The sequence below is a fragment of the Molothrus aeneus genome, chromosome 5 (genome assembly GCF_037042795.1).
Source record: "Molothrus aeneus isolate 106 chromosome 5, BPBGC_Maene_1.0, whole genome shotgun sequence".
NCBI classification, from domain to species: domain Eukaryota; kingdom Metazoa; phylum Chordata; class Aves; order Passeriformes; family Icteridae; genus Molothrus; species Molothrus aeneus.
This window is the reverse complement of record NC_089650.1, coordinates 14645830-14664457: the sequence shown is the minus strand read 5'-3', so window position 1 is coordinate 14664457 and position 18628 is coordinate 14645830. Positions and strand designations below refer to the sequence as shown.

The 18628-nt window shown below is 41.1% G+C and overlaps 1 protein-coding gene across 1 annotated transcript; it reads right to left on the bottom strand.

Moving 5' to 3' along the window:
* Positions 1-443: 443 nt before the first annotated feature.
* On the bottom strand, positions 444-17870 carry DYRK4 (dual specificity tyrosine phosphorylation regulated kinase 4). Its single transcript, XM_066549837.1, has 14 exons — positions 17736-17870; positions 13974-14057; positions 12473-12622; positions 11260-11395; positions 9934-10097; positions 9436-9572; positions 8462-8602; positions 6703-6841; positions 4444-4525; positions 3537-3709; positions 2881-2941; positions 2225-2354; positions 1361-1506; positions 444-918 (listed from the first exon to the last, which is right to left on the bottom strand). Exons 1-14 carry the CDS (start codon positions 17757-17759, stop codon positions 692-694), a joined length of 1794 nt encoding a protein of 597 aa, XP_066405934.1. The 5' UTR covers positions 17760-17870; the 3' UTR covers positions 444-691.
* Between the last annotated feature and the right edge of the window lie 758 nt (positions 17871-18628).

Here is an 18628-nt window from a genome sequence, read left to right as displayed (position 1 = left end):
TTTTTTCAGAGTATTAAATTAAACTTGCCATGAAGGACAATTTTCCCAAATCAAACTTGCTTGCTTTAATCCATTCTTCCTGTTGAGTCCCTGCAGACATGGGCCCAGAATACCACTCTGCTTTGTTGTTGCTAGAGAGCTAAAGAGCATAATTTGCATTTCTAAATCTGCTAGGAAGGTGTGACAATGGTTTTCATCTAGCAGCTTCACTATAAAAAGAGGAAGAAGTAGCAGGAGGAAAATGAGGATGCTGGGTTTGATTTCTCTTATTTGTTTTATACATAAGTAAATTCAGTAATCTTATCCATGAATTATTCCTGACTTATGCTGCTGTAAGAAAAAGGATTCAGATTCTTCAGTCAACACATCTGTTCTTTTAGATCCAGGAAAATATAAAATTCAAAAGTCTGTTAGAACACCAAGAATAAGCCACTCTCCACCTCTACAGTCTCCATTTTATTGCTGCTGGTTGTGAAGAATCTCTGATCACAAAGATGGAGATGAGGAAAAGGAATGGTTCTCAAATTCTGTTTTGGTTGACTAGATGATTTTAGGGTAAAAAGAACATTAAATATACTTACAATGTGCACAGCCCATGAACAGACAGATATAGCTTATATTCCTGAGTACAAATAATACCTACAAAATACACTAGGTATGCAACTGAGCCAATCTTAGCTTGTGCTCTGTTTTACTTAATTGGTGGGAAAAAAAGAGAAGTTTTTGGAAGAGCTCTTTCGCCACTGTCTTCTGCTTGATCGTACTTAATAGGCTTTTCCATGTGGTTTTCCAAATATTTCTCTGGAATAGCATGCTTCCTTGTGTTCTGCATGTCACTTTCTGCTGTGCCTGTGAAAGGAGTCAGTCTGTCAGCCAGTTCACTTCTCACTTTGTCAGCTGCATTTTTCCAGAGATTCTCTGCAACAATAAATCATTAAAATGAGAGGGTTAAGACAGCAGACTCTTCACAGCAGATAAAACACAGGATTGACACAAACTCCCAGCAAATCAGGTGAAAATTTTCTCAGGGATCTAACAACCCCCACTACTGCATTCTTTTGCTCTGAAAGTGACATGCACTGTGGTGTGGTGTCAGATACTGTTTTGCTCTCAGCAGGGAAAAGGGCTTTCTGTGTGAACCTTCAGCAGTTCCAGTCTTCTTGCAGGCAGCTGGACTAAAACATAAGGCATGCAGTTCTACACAAGTGAGGAATGGTGCCTGTACCCACCCCATTTCAGGAGCCATCCATTTTCTCCACACTTCCACCTCCCCTCACTCCAGGCAGATGACACTGAACACAAAGAAACACCAAACACTGGTGGTATAAATGCCCTTAGTCCTGAGGTGGAACATGCTTACGAATAGTCTCTCTTCTATTTTCCAGTGCAGAGAAGGAGCCATCACTCATCTTCCTTGGGGCCTGTGGTTTCCGGAAGATTTTGGGCTCCTGGATCCACGCATGTTTCATCGCTTCATCGGGAGTCATGCGCAGGGAGGGCTCCCACCTTAAATCCATGGGAGACAAATCATTATTCAGTTATTTCTATCTGAAAATTAATAAGAGGCAAGAGATTCAGCCCTGTCTTTTGAAAGTCAAGTCATGAGGACATTTTTTTGAAACAAAATAATTTTCTTTTTTTCTCAAAACCATGGAAAAATCTTACGTGATCTTCTCCAGCCTTCAAAACCTATTTACGTCAGCACTGTGCTGATCAAACCCTCTGCAGCATCAAACCATTTTTAATATGCAGTTCCTGCTTCTATTAGGGTAGGGACCCAACATTCTTGTTAAAGGTTTGGTTTTTTGCTCCACTGAAATTATTTTCTGAAAATTCTGATTCAACCAGCAAACCAAAATGAATCAATGATTCACACAGACTTGGCAAACAGAGAACACTGAAAGCAACCCTCTTGTGAAACGTGGTGGGATGATTTTTTCTTCCCTCCCCATGTTATCACAAGTTAGCAGTTTCTTTAGAATTTCTTTAGGAAAGTGCTACTGAACTGCTAGAAAGAAATTTGAAATCACTGCTAAAGAAGGCATAGTAAAGTGTCAATAATAATAATTATACGAATGATGCCACGTGGAAAACAAAACAAAACAAACCCAAAACACCCCACCAAAAAATAAAACAAGCAAACACAACAGATACCAGGATTTTAAAGGCACAAAAGAATGAACACAAAGTCAAAAGTAGCTTGTTGCATACAGTATGAACTCACATTAAGCATCCTTTCAAGAAGTCCAAGAAACCAGCATCATGGGTATTCAGCACTGTGCTTAGATCCTTGGAGTCTGGGCATCTCTTTTTCCCCTTGCTGTTAGTTACAGATTTAGGAAAACCTTTGGAATCTTAAAAAAAAAGACATCCTCAAAAAATTACATTAAAAACCTTCACTCTAAAACGTTGCATAAACAGTATCCATGTCCATCCCACTAACTCCAGTTTTGCCCTGTTGGATTGATAATCTACCAGAATTGTGGCAAACAGGATTGATTACATCCTAGAGACCATATCCTACCCTTTGTTTGGTTTGTTTGCTTTGAGCAATTTCCAAACCCAATTTACACACAGAGAAATGAAAAATGTAAATTAGTTCCCAGAGCCCACTGCATTCCTTTCAGCAACAATAATTCTAAAGAGCAACTTCTCTATCACTTTGGCAATCAGAGGCCCATAAACATGAAGAGCAGAGCTCCAGGTTTGTTTATAGGCCTCATTTTATCCTTTTGCTTTTTTTCCATACCTCTTCCTGGCAGTATTTTTATCAGTTAGGAATTGGCTAAAGATCTCTGACACTACTCTCTACCAGTGCTATTAATTAGTGATTAATGACCAGGGAGGGATCCAGAAAGAACAAATAATCGAAGAAATTACCAAAGAATGTTCTCCTCCTTGATGCAGCCTGGATAAAATCAGCTGGTGGAAGACCCAATACCTTCATAGAAAATGAATTCATAGGGTTAGTCCTCATTTCATAAAGATACACAACAACCATTAGGTGAGGTGTGTCATTTTGCCCTCCTTATGAAAAGAAGTTGAATGTTGCAATTTACTATGAAACGTCTGCAAAATATTTCCTCTTATTGTGGAGGGAATTAAGGGATTCCTTAGTGCTGCCTGTACACATCTTTGCATCAAAAATAGCATGGCCAGCAGAACCAGGGCAGAGATTGTCCTTCTCTCCATGGCACTGGTGAGGCCACACCTCAAATCTGTGTCCAGTTTGGGACCTGTCACTTCAGGAAGGACACTGAGGGGCTGGAGCACGTTCAGAGAAGGGAACAGATCTGGGGAAGGGGCTGGAGCACAAGTCTGATGAGGGGAAGCTGAGGGAGCTGGGAAAGGGACTCAGTCTAGAGGAAAAGAGGCTCAGAGGGGCCCTTCTGGCTCAAAGAGCCATTTGGCTGCAATAAACCTCCCTCTGGAAGGCCAGGCTGTAGCCAATCATATTTCATTATTGCTTGAGGTTTCTCTTTGTTTCTGGTAGTGCAGTTTATCAAATGGGTGTGCAAACCAATCCCAAAAGGTACCTCCATGATGCAGGCAAGTTGGTCAGCTTCATTTTCCCCTGGGAATAGCGGGTAGCCTGTGTAAAGCTCTGCTATGATACAGCCTAAGCTCCACATATCAACAGCCATAGCATAAGGATGACCAAGAATCACCTCAGGGGAGCGATAAAAACGGCTCTGAACATAGGTGTACACTGGATCAAAAATCAGACAAGAAGCAAAAATCACAGTTGGGACTGAAATGTCAATTTTCAAATTTCACAGACAAGAGGCATATGTTCAGAAATCATAAATCTGTCTATCCACAGATTGCTCACATAGGCTCTGGAAACATTTTCTAATCCCATCCTAAAAGTAATGGGTGATACACTTTCCCCCATTTTATTTAGAAATTGTTTTTCAACAAGTTTCACTGAAGGAAATTGTTCTCCTAATGCTGTGATTCAGTTTATCCATGCTCATTTTCCTATTTGAAGGTGTTCCATTTGCATCAATCAACAGTTCCTAAATTAAAAGTACAGTTTCCATTTCCCTCCCTGTGGTATTCATACAAAAAGCACTAATTATAATTTAACCATTCACATTCACCATTCACAAAGAATGGCTCTCTGGACCTGACAAACTTCTTGATAAGTGAAATATTTGGATTATACTCTTAAATTTGTTCCAGCTAACCACTCCTGAAAGTACAATTCTGATTTCAACAGGAGTAAAGGAGCTGATCAGGCTTGGGACAAAGAAAAAGAATGGTAATATCTTACTTGTCTCTACCAGTATTTGCTCCACCACCAGTGGCTGAACAGTTCACCAGGTTCTAATTAGGGGCATAGGTCAATATATTAGCCCAATCCAAGAAATATTTTTCCACATTATTTAAAATTAAGAAAGCTTATTAAGAAAATTACATCAACTTGACTTTTCTGCAAACCTCTTTGGTCTTCATAGCAGCTTGATCCAAAATCAATAACTTTGACTGAACCTTGCCCATTGTGGTATAATAATATGTTCTCCTAAAAAGAAAAAAAAATCACAGGAAAAAGAGGGGTTTAGCACCATATTAAGCTAGTGAAAATCAGAATGCAAATCACATTTACACTTCTCTGCATAATGAGAGCTTCAAAATCCAGCCTCCTTTGGAATGCATTTGCTAACATGAGGAGGCAGCCAATAATGTGCAATTGTGCAAAGCAGAGGGAAGATTTGGTACCCAGGCTGCAAGTGAGACAGAAAGGGCAGCAGGGAGCTCCCCAAAACTCAGGGTTGCTTATCTAGTAAAAGCCAAACTGCACCTGGCTTTGTGCTGAATTAACCAGAACTATCCTTTTGTAAGCACAGAAAGCCCCTGGCCCATGAAGGAGCCACATTCCACAGTTCTTCCCTGCACTGCTTGCCCCAGACTCCGTGTCAGCTCACCCCTCCCCACCTGTGTGTGATGCACAAGTCTCAAGGGAGGGACAAATGGACAAGGCAGGGTCCTGTGGATTCTTAGCTGGGTGCAGGTGGGTACAGCACTGGATTCTTGCAAGTCCAGCAGGAGAAGTGATCCTTAAACAGCCAGCTCAGGGATATATGTGTGTGCACTGATGAGCAAACACAGCCTTCAGCTCTCTTCTGCAGAGCTGAGTTTTATCCTCATTAAAAGTCTGTCTAAATGAAGGACTGCCTTCTCCACTCCTCAGCAGACAGATGGTTACCTTTATCAACCAGTTTTACAGTGATTATATGTCAGGGCTTTGAAGGACTGAACACTTCCCAGGTGGATGCCAAATAATGATGAAGTGGTTTCCTGGGTAATTAGCTCATAAGGAAATGCTTCATGTGCCAGGAAGGAGAAGCTGCTACTGGTGAAAGTCAAGGAAAGGACTGACTTCCACAATCCAGGTGCTCTTGGCTCTGGTAAGGGAAGCAGCATCCCCTCTCTGCAGCTCCATATCCCTTCATGCTCATGGTAGGACTCTGTCTCTTATACTGAATCCCTCACAATGCAAGGGAGCTGGTTAAAGCTGGAAAACCAGGACTTGACTGAGAAACCAGGCTTTGGAGGCAGTGATTACTTAGCATAAAGGCCAGAGAAACTCCATATTCTACCTAATGCTGAGAAATATCATAGGAGGCAGATGGGACAACAGATGTGAGTTTCAGGCAACATAAATTCATGAAACTGTACAATTGTTGAATGAGAACAAAATTGTCTTTTAGTTAACTCACTACATTTTCACTAACATGTTGCTCTATTTAAATACAGACTACACTAATTGATGCTGCCAACATCATGCCTTGTCAGTGGCTGCCTGGAAACAGATTTCCATTGGGCTAATTGTTTTTGATTTATATATTTGGGTTATCTTGCAAGCCTCTCTTCTCACTGCAAATTGGTCTGGCAAAGATATTGGCAAGACAATGGTTATAGACAGTATGTGACTTCTCAGAATTCTAAATCAAGATACATTTAGCAAAGTGATAACAGAATTTTATCCTTAGCATTTTTACCTGAGAACGTATTTATTTCTTTATTTAAACTTATTCAAAAGGGTTAATTTGCCCTTTTGAAAAGGAAATCAAGAGAAACTTTAGACTGAAGTGAAAATATAATGAAAATCCTTCAGAAATCTCAGAAAATTGCAAAATATTAGATTTGGGGCTTAAGGAGAATGGAAATGTTTTACCTAGCATGAATGCGTAGCAGATACAGCAGAGGGAATTGGAGGACAGATGTTCCTCCAAAAAACAGGTGAACACCCAAAATACTGTTTCACAGAATTCCTTTGCCATTTACTAGGCTACATAGTTTTATAATTATGCCTAAGAAATTAAATTAAGAAGATAACCTGAAAAAGGCTGCCTTGTGAATATTCCTCGCATTACAATATCCCTCATCTTGAAATACTTAATTTTACAAGTACTTTTCTTTTTCTCTAAGCAAAAAGTTTTTACCTGAATTTGATTCATATTTGCATATGTTTTGGCAACCAAATAATCTCATTTAATGCTTTGGTGAATGAACTGAATCAATGGTAATGATGAGTTGACTGTAGCATGACTATAATCTGAAGTAAATTACAGCTTCTGTACAAACATCATACTGGGTTTTTAGGGTTTCTCCTGACAGTTCCTTGCAATCAATAAAGAACAGGATAAGTTCATTTATTCTGTACAGAATACTAGGTGATGAAATGATTGTACTTACAGGCTTCAGATCACAGTGAATGATTTTTTCCTGGTAGAGCACTTGCAAGCACCTCAGCACACACCGAGTGAAGTGGCGGATCAACGACAGGCTAAAGCCTTGGAAATTGTTCTTTTTGATCAGCTCATACAAATTTATTCTGTGGGGGAGGAAGAAGCAGCAGACAGAGAGCAGATAAGAGATTGGAGAATTTATTTTTAAAGGCATGATTAGTTTCCAGTGCATTAAGAGCTTGTCTTCCCACATGGAGGACTCATGCAGAGGAAAATGACAGCTATTTTCCTTCCTGCAAATGCTGCCCTGCATTTGATATGCACAAACACCTCCCAGATCTAAAGCAGATGTAAAATCACTGAACTTCCTTGCTAAACTCTCTGCTGTTAAGCAGCTGTGCTGATTTTTACCAAGAACAATAATGATTCAGGAACCAAAAAAAATTCTTTTCTGTCTCCTTTTGCTGTCATTTCTCTTTGCTTTGGCGTCTTGAGTAAATAATTTCTGTCTAAAGGTTTTTAACCAGCAGTAAAGATTTCTAGATAACCCCCCCATCAAATCAGGTCTCAGTAGGTTTTTATATCCCTCTGGTGACCATCACATCTTAGCAACTTCCAGTAGCCCTGCCCAGTAGCCTGGAGAAAAGAAGGCTCTGGAAGATCTCATTGCAGCTTTCCAGTGCCTTAAGGGGTTTATGAAAAGGAGGAAGAGAGATTTTTGATAGTGATAGAGACAGGACAAGGGGTAATGATTTCAAACTGAAAAAGGAGTAGGTTAAGATTGGATATTAGGAATAAATTCTTCACTGTGAGAGGTGTCCTCAGCACTAGCACATGTCTGCAAGGACATGACCAACTGGAGCTTTCTGCCTTCCTCACTGGAGTGTCCACTGGTGGTAGGCACAGCCCATTCTTTTGGAATTAAAGTTGCCCAGACTTAATGGAAAAGATCACAAATCAAAGGCTTTTCATGGTATTTTAAAGGCAATGAAAATTTTACTAGACAAACATTTTTCTAGAACAACAAGTCTTCAACTCCTCTGTGGAGACCTAAAGATAGTGGCTCTCCCATTTCCCTGTGTGTTTCCATAGCAGCTTTCAGAAAAGACTGGTGTGTCTTCCCTGGAGAGGAGTCACCTCTCACCCCGTGTGCCTGTAAGTGACAGACTCACATGCAGCAACACGAGGGATTTAGGTTTCTTTGGGATCAAGCTGTCCATATCATGCTGAATCTTCAGCAGGGACTGCAGCACATGCACCAATGGGGGCTTTACTCTAGGGACTGGAGAAGTGTGGGTAACCTGGATAATTCCAGTTCGATTCCCTGATTACAAGAAGGCTGATGAATAAAATGATCTGACTTCTCCAAAATTCCTCCAGAACTCCTCCTAAGATGCCCTGCAGCAAAGATTCATAAAAAGTAAGATGCAGTTTTATTTTTAAATTATTTTATATTATTCATATTTATATACCCTGAAGTTTACCAGTCCTGAATTTACTCTTTTCCTCACAGGTCTTTCGGGGAAGAAGCCTTCAATACCCAGCACAGAAAATAAGGGATGGATCATGTCATTGCCCGTGTGAAGTCTGAACGTGGCCTTTTTCAGTTCACCTTGGGTGATCAAAGGCTCAGTTATGCAGTCTGTATTTAGACAGTGTTGCTTTCTAGCTGCCAATTCTTCTGAAGAAGACATAAAAATTAAATCTTGTAAGGCACAAGAGCTACAATTCTCCTCAAGGTGTATGTAAAGGAAAATGTACTTTACCCTAGCAGTTCAAAGGAGATACAGAAGTGATTGCGAAAGTAGAAGTACTCCTTCATGTGGATGATATTGTGAGTATCATCTTTGTCTTTCTTCAGCAGAGCATCAAGGATCTTCACTTCTACCAAAGCCTGGCTGTGAAATCTGAAATATCACATGACATGGGAATGGTGACATCAGCTCAGGGTAGCATTTGTATTTCTGCAAATGCTACAAACACCATGAGCTCAGCAGGTGGGACAATTATTAAAATGTTTCGTTCAACCCTGTTAACCACTGTAATTTTGATTTCTTACTCTTGATTCCTAGTCTAAATACACTGGCCTTACATAACATTTCAGGGTACCTATTTTTACTTGTCTGAAAAAACCTTTAAATGAAAAGGTTTCCAGTGAGCATCCAGACTAAAATCCTGGTGCTCTCAAGTCTATAGGAATGCTTCACTTTCCTTGAACATGTTTCACACCTACCACAGTCAGACAGGGGATTTTGAAAAGCATCTTTACACTTAGTGTTCAGTGAGGGGGAAAACGGAACAGCTGAACATCTGTTTCACTGACTTTGCTTCAAGCTCACAAATTTGTAACCAGCCACTTAACAGGAACAGGTTGCTTAGGACCACAGTGTAGAATTTTTCATGTTCAAGCAAGTGATGGGCGCCTTCCAGCATATTCCTGTGGTTTTGGAACTTTGTGGGGATGCTCCCTGCTCTCAGTTCCGCACAGCTGGTTACCTGGGTTGTGTATTCACTGTGTAACAATAAGAGAGACCTTGTGAGCCTGGAGAAACTGTGCTTGCTTTCCTAGGCTGTCTCTCCTCCAGGTCCAGGCCAGTTCCTGACATCCTCTTTCCTCACTCTGCCCTCACTGTGTTTAATGAATGTACAGGAGGTTTGATTTTGATTTGTTCACATTGTCACAGTTTGCCTGCATATAAGAGGGGTGATTTTACTGGTTTAAAGTCAGCAGGTATCTCACCTTTTCTTATTCCTTATTATTTTCAATGCCACTAACTCATTGGTTTTGTGATCCAGGCATTTGGCCACCTGCCCAAATGACCCTTTCCCAATGACCTCCAAGACTTCATAGCGGTAGGCAATGTGGTCATGTAAAACCTTCAAAAGAACACAAAGGGTTCAGATTCAAGGAGTACAGCAAAGACCAGGCATCCCAGTAGCTCCTGTGTGTTTGAGTCTGCTCTCCATGACAGATGGTGGGCTAGCTGCAGGTGAAGTCTACATCAAATAAGGTAACACGGAAAATCCCAAATGATACTTCCATAGCCCAGCTACCCTGCATCCACCCTGCATGACATGCAAAGTGAATTCTCCCCTGAGCTTTAAAAGGCATTTTTTCACTATGTGAACATTTATCTTCTAGAAACAATATTTATCTCACAGACAACACTTAAGAGTTGGCATAAAATCACTACAAACTTACTGAGCTCAAAATGAACACCGTAATTTTTCCACTTACCTTTAAGTAGGAACCATGCTCATCATCATAACAATTATTATTCTGGGTTTCAGGCAAACCTTCAATCTTTTTAGCTTCCAGGCCAAGAAACCAGAGCTCTGTATAATTGAAAATTTCTTTTTGCTCATAGACTGTTAACTGGTTTCTAAAATTTTTCAAGGCTTCTAAATCAGAAAACAAGAACGTAAAACCAAAAATCAATAAAATGTCAGAAACCTGATGGCAAAGTGCTTTTACAATGGAACATTTCACAGTAGAGCCCACCACTTTGAGCAGGATGCTGAGAAAAGCTGTTAGAGTTCCCTTCCAACTGAAATTTCTCTTTTTCTACAAATTTCTATTTATTTTTTTTTATTTTTTCTGGCTTGCAGTATTAAGTTCAATAAAGCACTCATCATCTGTCGGCAAGACTTTTAAGAGAGTTTAGGTAAAAATTATTTAATTGTGAGGGATGTATATAGATTTTATGAAAATCCCATCTGGTGTCTATCTGCTCCCTCAGGCTCCATAACTTACATGAAAAGTTACATTTTTATTGGTTTGATTGCTATATTTATAAAATGTCAGTAATGTCTAGTTAACCAAAGCTTTCAAGTACTTGTTTTTCTGATAAATATCATCAGTCAGATGCTTGAGGTTAGGAATTAAATGGAGTCCAAATCTGCTTTTCTCCTAGTTCTGATTCTTCCTGCATAGAATTTCAGCTGCCCTAACACCTCCACTCCCATCATTTAAATGTGGATATATATTCAGACAGGAGCATTATAAATCTATGTGTTGCATGCATGTGTGGGTGTTTTGTTAAACAGTGGCAGATCTTCATCCAGCAATGCAGGGATGCTAAATCATTTCAAAGCAAAAGGCCACTACTTTTTTTTCCTAGACTCCTTCTAGAAATAGATTAACTCTGTCAGAAACTTTCTAGATCCGAGAACTCCCAAAATGCAATTTAGCCCACATCAATAAAATAGGACACAGCCACAAGGAATTGAGAAACGGTTTTATCCCTGTAATGGAATATTACTCTCACCTATCCCACCTAAGATAGATAAATACATCTTAGATAAATACACATTCTTTTTGATACTGCATGTTTCTTTTCTGTATTTGTGTTAGTCAAATCATTCCCCTACTGGGTACTTCCCCAAGCTGGATAATCAGAAATCACTTAGTCCCATCCATATTGCTGCGCTCTAAATTGTTACATATTTCAGCAGCCATTTAACATGGCACCTCTGGTCCCCGATTGTCCTGACTGTATACACTCCTCATCTGTGCAGGCAGCCTATCACTCCAGTCCTTTCAGTTTATCCAGGGATATTCTACCTGAAGCTGTCATAGGCAGTTTGACCCTGATGCTGGTGCTCTCCAGTTCGGATGGTTTTGTATGGACTCTGGTATCACTCTCAGGAAGACTGTCTGGAAGGTTAAATTGAAGAAAATTGCCTTGAGTTCCATTTTCCTGCCAAGCAGAAAAAAAAATTAAAAATTAAGAACTGCTATATTCACAAAGCTGCAATATATTTATTTTGGATTAGTTGAGTAATCTCTGTGTCAATTTTGTGCTGAGTTAGAACAAGCAAGCTTGAGCACTAGAACACCCTACTTATTCAGACTGCAAATTCTGCCAAAAGCACTAAAGGCTGTTGGACCATGGAAAGATAAATCTCTATAAATGAGAGATTTCTTCATCTTCCAGATTCATCCAGTATATGGACACTCTAGAATTGCTATCTGTACCACAGCCTTGGAAGGCTGTGGAACAATCCCTCTTGGAAACCAAGCCAAACCAAGTCAAAGACAGGAAGTTGATTTGGAATAACCAGTATGGATATGCCAACAAATGGTGTCTGAATGACTTTGTTGTCTTCTCTGATGGAGTGATTGGCTTGGCCAGTGGGAGAAAAGCAGTGAGCATCATGGACTTTGCCTTGAGCAGGGCCTGTGACACTGGAGCTCAGTGAGTGGGAGATGAACTGGATAGATGGATCATAATGTGAGCAGCCTGCTCCAAGTCTGCTCTGCTTGTAGTGAGAGGTTGGGCCAGAAGTCCTTCAGAGGACTTTTCCAAGCTAAATGATTCCTTTATTTATTCCTCATCCTTTGAGAAAGTCCTCATAGAAGTGGGGCTGGATGGAGACAAAAAACAGCTTAGTGTGTGTCCGTGTCAGAAGGGTACCAAAGCCATATTCCAAAACCAGCACATGGTTGCCAAGACAAGGAGAACCCAGGGGATGGGATATGGACTAACAAGTGGGCAAGCTTGGTCCACCACATCCTTGCAAGAAGTCCTGACTGGTACCACTTCAATAAATGCATCTTGGTGCTTGTGGGGTTTGAGTTAAGGATGTGTGCAAGTAAAAATGGGTTCTTTTCAAAATGAAGCATTTTTCCATACTTGTCTCTAATTCTGACCCTTCTTCTCTCTTCCCCCACACTTATACACTTGTGACACTTTGCCACTGACACTCTCTCAGTGGTACTTGGAGAGAGGCTGGTTCATCAGGCATGCGAGATTCCCAGGAGCTTTATAACTCACCTGAAAAGAGGGGAGGACACTCTGCAAGCTCTTATTTGCTATTTGAGGCAGGCTGCTCTCAAAGGCGAGAGGGTTTGCAGCATCTGCAGCCAGACTATGCTTGACTTGACCTTCCAGATGTGGGAGGGAAAGGACACCACGACTGACTCTCTAAATAGAAAGCACAAGGAAATGTCACTTAACGACCTAGCAAGCAGTTCTGTGCCACGCCTATGAACAGCAGAGGGATGCAACTCCTTGGAAAATGTGTCTGGTTCACTTCTGACACCTAAAGGCAAAGGGGAAATGACCAGATGCTAAGGCAGCTTCAGCTGTACTAACAGGCAGCATGAGGTTGTCCAGGCAATCCAGCACAATTTAGGGAATGAGACTCCTCACAAGAACACTTCCATCCAGCATCAGAGCAGTGACTGCTTCAGCTGCAAAGGGTGGCTGGGTTTGGAAGCCAGCAGCCATTCCAGGCAGCAGGACTCCCGTGAGTGGGGAAAATAAAACCCACACAGGGTAATAAGTAGGCATGAAGTGTCAATGGCAGAAAATACCATTAACTATTCCCAGTGGCAGAAGAGAAACTGGGACTGGACTGCTGCCAAACACCAGGGGTGCACACAGTGGGAAGTCTTCCCTGCACTGGATTCTCCATATTTCCTTCCCCCTCATTTCCTATGGAGATCCATTTGACTGGGCCCCTTTGTTGCACTCCTTACTGGTGAGGAAAAGACAAGCTCTCAGCAAACTTTGCTGAAAAATAAATGCTAATGGTCATTTAAATAATCCAGAATTACTAGTCCTTCCTGACTTCCTCCATTTATTATTTGCAAAGCACGGCTATATTATTTTTAATTGCAGTCAGTCATTAAAGGGCACAGTTTTATGAATGTCTTGTATGTCTTACCAATGTCTTGAGTATCTCAAGTCAGAGAGTCAAACTCTTAGCAGCAAAGAAAACTCTTTCAGGTAGACTATTTCTTTGGTAAATAATAAAACAATTATTTGAAATAGATCTGAAATAGATCAACTATGCACGGTGAAATGCAGAATAAGGTCTAGAGAGCTAAAGCTACAGCCCACATAAACCTGTGAAATTTTTATCCTCAGAGAAGCATAGAAACATATTTGGCAAGCTTTTGACAACAAAGGTGAGGTTTGATATTTTCTTAAAAAGCAAAGGAGCAATGCTCTCAGCCAATCAACTTTAATGAGTAAATTTTTTATTCCAATAAATAATGGAATAGCCTTTAAAAACTTAGAACTGGCATTCCAGTGGACTTTTCCCAAAAGCTTCAAACAAAGGTGATGTGGTAGAAGAAATTCCTCAAATGCTACTGAACACAGCAAAACCAAAGTACTTGCAGGCATCTGGGACAGTCATACAGCCACAGAGAAAATGGAAGAGGACAAGGAATAGAAGACTTGCCTCTGCCCATATTCATTTATTATAAGAGATCACTTAAAAAACAAGCATTCAGGTATTTTTGAAGTCAGCTGAACAGTCACATACCTGATGGAAGACTCTGTTAGAACCCAGATGATCCCTCTCTTGAACAGTCAGCTGAGACTGAGAAAAAGCATCCACATGGGAAGACTGCAAACATAAAGTGAGGCTTTAATAAAAAATATTCTGGAGGAAAAAATTATGAAACCTCTGCCTGATTTCTGTATTTCCCTCCTTTGTGGCAATGCCTGTGCCAACACAAAGTGTGAGAGAGGGCCACAAAAGCTGCTGAAAACATGTTACACTCTGGCAATGCCTTTCTCAATTGAGCAGCTGTTTTGCGGGCTGGGGCAGAGACAGTTTATTTTGTTATTATGCCTCTCAGATGCTTGGTGTGCCCCTGTGCTCAGCCAAGGGAAAGGGGCCTCTGCAATCCATAATTATGTACTTGGAAGCTGGTGGTGAGTCTGCTTGGAAGAACAACTTTAAATTGCCTTATGAGGTAGATTGTGAGCCCATACATTGCTAAAAGCAGCATTAAACTGATTCAGCTTCTGGTACAGATTTTGTAAAAATAAAATCAGGGTTTAAGTTTACTGAAATATAGAAAAGCCCCATTGGCTCCAATGGGCAGACAGCATTAGCAATAAATACAAAAAAATACCCATGGGGAAAGTGCTAAGCAGCTCACCATTTTAGAGTTTGCTGGTGCTTTCAGCAGTTTTTCAATAAACATGCTAAGTAGCATTGTACACTTCTGCCCAATAACAAACTGCATTGAAATGAAGAAATCTTTAGGATAATTTAGACCGAGAAAACTTCAAGGCAAAAGCAGATTGGAGCTCTGCTCTATAGGCTGGAGTGAAACCCACTGGGTTTGGTCAAAAGGGCTCCTGAAGGAGTCTGTCTGAGCCTGGAAGAGGCAGGGATAACTCAGATTAGATGCTGCACCTGTGCCAATACACTGCAGATATCCATATATAGACATAGATAAACATAAGTATATATATATTTATATATAAAATCTGTAGTGGGTGAGGGATGCTTGCATGCAAATTGATCCACACACACACACTGTGACCTTGATATATGCAGGGCACATTAGCATTGCTGCAAACAGGGAGATCAAACTGAACACACCTTGATAATGGCTCTGGCACATCCTGCCCTGAACAGAATCACAGACTGGTTTGGGCTGGAAGGGACATTAAAAACCAAGCAGTTCTAACCCCTGCCATGGGCAGGGACACCTTCCACCAGACCAGGCTGCTCAGAGCCCCAGGCTCCAGGAATCCACAGCTTCTCTTGGACAACCTGTGCCAGGGTCTCACCACCCTCACAGGGAACAATTTCTTCCTCCATTTTCTTTCTCCTTTCCCATGGGAAGATATCCCATCTAAACATGCTCTCTGTCACTGTGAAGCCACTGCCCCTTGTCCTGTCACTCCAGGCCCTTGTCAAGAGTCTCTGCCATCTTTCCTCTGGGTTCCCTTCAGGCACTGCAAGGCCCCAGTGAGGTCACTCCAAAGCCTTCTCTTGTTCAGGCTGATCAATCCCAATTCCCTCAGCCTTTCCTCCCAGCAGAGCTGCTCCACCCTTCTGATGATCTCGATGGCTTCCTCTTGACTGACTCCAGAGCCTGTAGCATATCCACCCTTGCATATGCACTTAGATTAGAGACTCTAAAAGACTTTTCCAAACTAAATATGGAGCTAAATCTCTGTGTACAGATCTACATGACCACATGGAGGAAATGCTGCCTTTTGACAGGTTCAGCTGTCTCACCATCAGCCAGGAAGACACCACTCAAACTGAGCAGACCAGCTGGAAACTGCCCCTGAGATAACTGCTCTGTGTGTGTCTTCCTGTTCACAAATGAATAAACAAACCCTTTAGCAAGGGCAAACCTCAGATCTAGAACAAACTGAGAACAGCTCTGGCATGAGATGAAGGGTGGCTGTGAAACACAGGAGAATGGCAGGACTAAAACCTGGACACAGTAATTCCCATCTTTGGAACTGGAGATCACTCAGACAGGAATAAGGGATGACATGCTGTAAATCCAAAATATTACCAGTGCCAACACAGCAAATGCCACAGAAGAGGGTCACCAGACTACTGCATCCTCAACAGGAGTGTCCTAGAGCATGACACAGTTTGCCAGAGCACCAAAAATCCTTGTATGAATTTCTTTAGATGATGATTCCATGGAAAACTCAGTGCCAGAGTATTTTCCCAATCTACAGACAATCTTATGCAATCTACATATCTTGCATTTCAAGGGACAATCACATTTGTTATGAAGGTGAGTCTGGGATACACACTCAAAACAAACTCTACTAATTAAATCAGCCCAGCTCTTAGTAAGACTATTAATTTTAGTGCATGTTATGCTTTTTCCTCTCACTTCATCCATACTTCATTCCCAGCAAGCTATGATTTTCAGTTTCTGGAGCTGATGAAAAGATTACATTTCATTTCAAGGTAGTTTCTTAACTGCTTCATGCCTTTCTAGTTACAAGTCAATACAAAGCCAGGATTTTATAGAGAAAAAGCTATCACTGAAAACCAAAGAAACAATGACTTCACATACCTGTGCAGACTGCAGAATCTTCACTACAAAATGGCATTTTATTTCTTACCAATTCTTTTAAAAAGCTAGGCAGCTATGTCTATATTCCTAAATTTTTTAAAGTAGATTTACTAACAACAGAGCATGAAAAATTTAAAAAACATATTTAAAACTAAGCTAAGGAAGAATGTGAGTGGGCTCCAAGATGGGCTGCCAGAATTTGGATTTGGAATCCTTTTAATTTCCATTCAGTGGGGAAAGATTACCAAGATTTTGAGGTGGACATTTCTCTTTTTACAGTGTAAAAGCAAAATCAGTCCAAGCCTTTTTTTAAACCATGGAAATCTGTGATCCTCTTTGTCCCCCTTTCTCAAAACCTACTTACTAAGGCTTTATTGCTCTTTAGGCAATTTATTCAATAAAATGAGTAAGTGACCAACCTTCATACAATTCCCCCAAGTGGGTAAATAACAAACTTCTATTTGTAGAAAACCTGATCTGTGCCTACACCAGTCCTGCTGGTGGCTGAATGGGGAGCAGGTGGATTTATTGGACAGTCCACACAGTGGTTTTATTTGATGGTCTTGATCCAAGTGACCCAGTAGAACTGCTCCAGCAAAACCCTGGAGTTGCCCTATGGGCTCCGCAGCTGAGCTGTTGTGGCTGTGTTCATTCTGGCAGAAGCACTCCAAAGAAAAACTGCAGCACCTGTTACTATTCCACTCCATTTCACTCCTGTTTTCCCTGCTCCTGTGGCACTCAGCCTTGTCCTACAGCTCCAATGCTGCAATCCCAGACTATCATCTCCTGCTATTCCAGTCTTGCAAATCCTGGACCACCTTGCTCATTCCAGTTACCACCAAAGAAACAGAACAAGGTCCTCATCCACCACCGAGCCCACAGTCACAAAGTTTCAGCTTTACAGCATTCTGTAAAATCAGGCATCATGACACACTTCCATAATTCTCAAAATATCAGAGTATTTTTTTCAGTACATGTTAACCATAGAAATCAGAAATGCATTAAAATTTTGGAATTTTTTTAATACACAACTGCATGAAATAAAGACCCCCCTCATTCACATAGGCTCATAAAGACCCCCTCATTCACTCTTCCCCCTGTTCTCAAAACTGAAGGAAGCCTGTGGAATACATGGAGAGAATACAACACAGGTGCTAAATCATGCAATACATTTAAAAGCCGTAGCAAATACACTCTCACTCAAAACACAGTAGGAACACAAACATTTTCCCCACCTTGTCAACTATTTCTGTCAGCATTACTGCGAGAGCTGTTAAGTGCAGGACAGGAGATGTTTATTCCATGCAGGGAAGGCATTTCAGGAAGCCCACCTTCATCTAGTCAGAGCATAGCAGGAGCAGTTCCATGCACAGTGCCCTGAGCAGAAAAAAATGGATAATGCTTCTGCTTGGCTTCAGATTTAAATTTTTCTCCCGGAAATATGCCAGTGACTATTAGCTGCTCTAGTATTCTTTTGGTGGCCATCTGTTCCCTTTCTCAGCCTCCTTCTAGCCAAATATAATTTTCCATATTTATCATGGCAAGTCAGTAATAAGAAAGACAAATATAACAGGATTGGCTGTTCTCCTTGTCATCTCAGTCTGTTCTTTCTCACTGAGCTCATGTGCTTGCGAAACCAAAAAACACTTGAACTTGGATTTTGTCAGAATTTGTCACAGCGACCTTGCTATACACTGAGCAAAATCTCTTCAACAAGACTGACAGACTGGAAAATGAAAATTAATTAATTCCTTAAGGGTTGGTTTCTCATTGGGCATTATGTGTCAAAGTGTGGCACCTTGGTCTGAGGTTCTTGAAGGCATTGGTGCAGAGCTGCTCTGCCCTGTGGGATAATGAGTGTGTGGATTATTTTGGTGTGGATAATGAGACAGAACTTAGCTGCCCTCCTGTCCTTCCTCTTTCTCCTTTGGATGCTGTGCATGTGTGATGGGGCACTGATGGAGGCGTCCCTATTCCCCAGCTGTCTCAAGGGAATATCTAAAGCAAAAATACAGTGTGGTCTCCTCCTTCATACAGCCAAAGAATGAATGTTCCCTGATGGTCTGAAATCTGTCAACAACCCAGAATAGTTCTACTTTCACTCAGAAACCAGGGTTTTCAAGGAGGA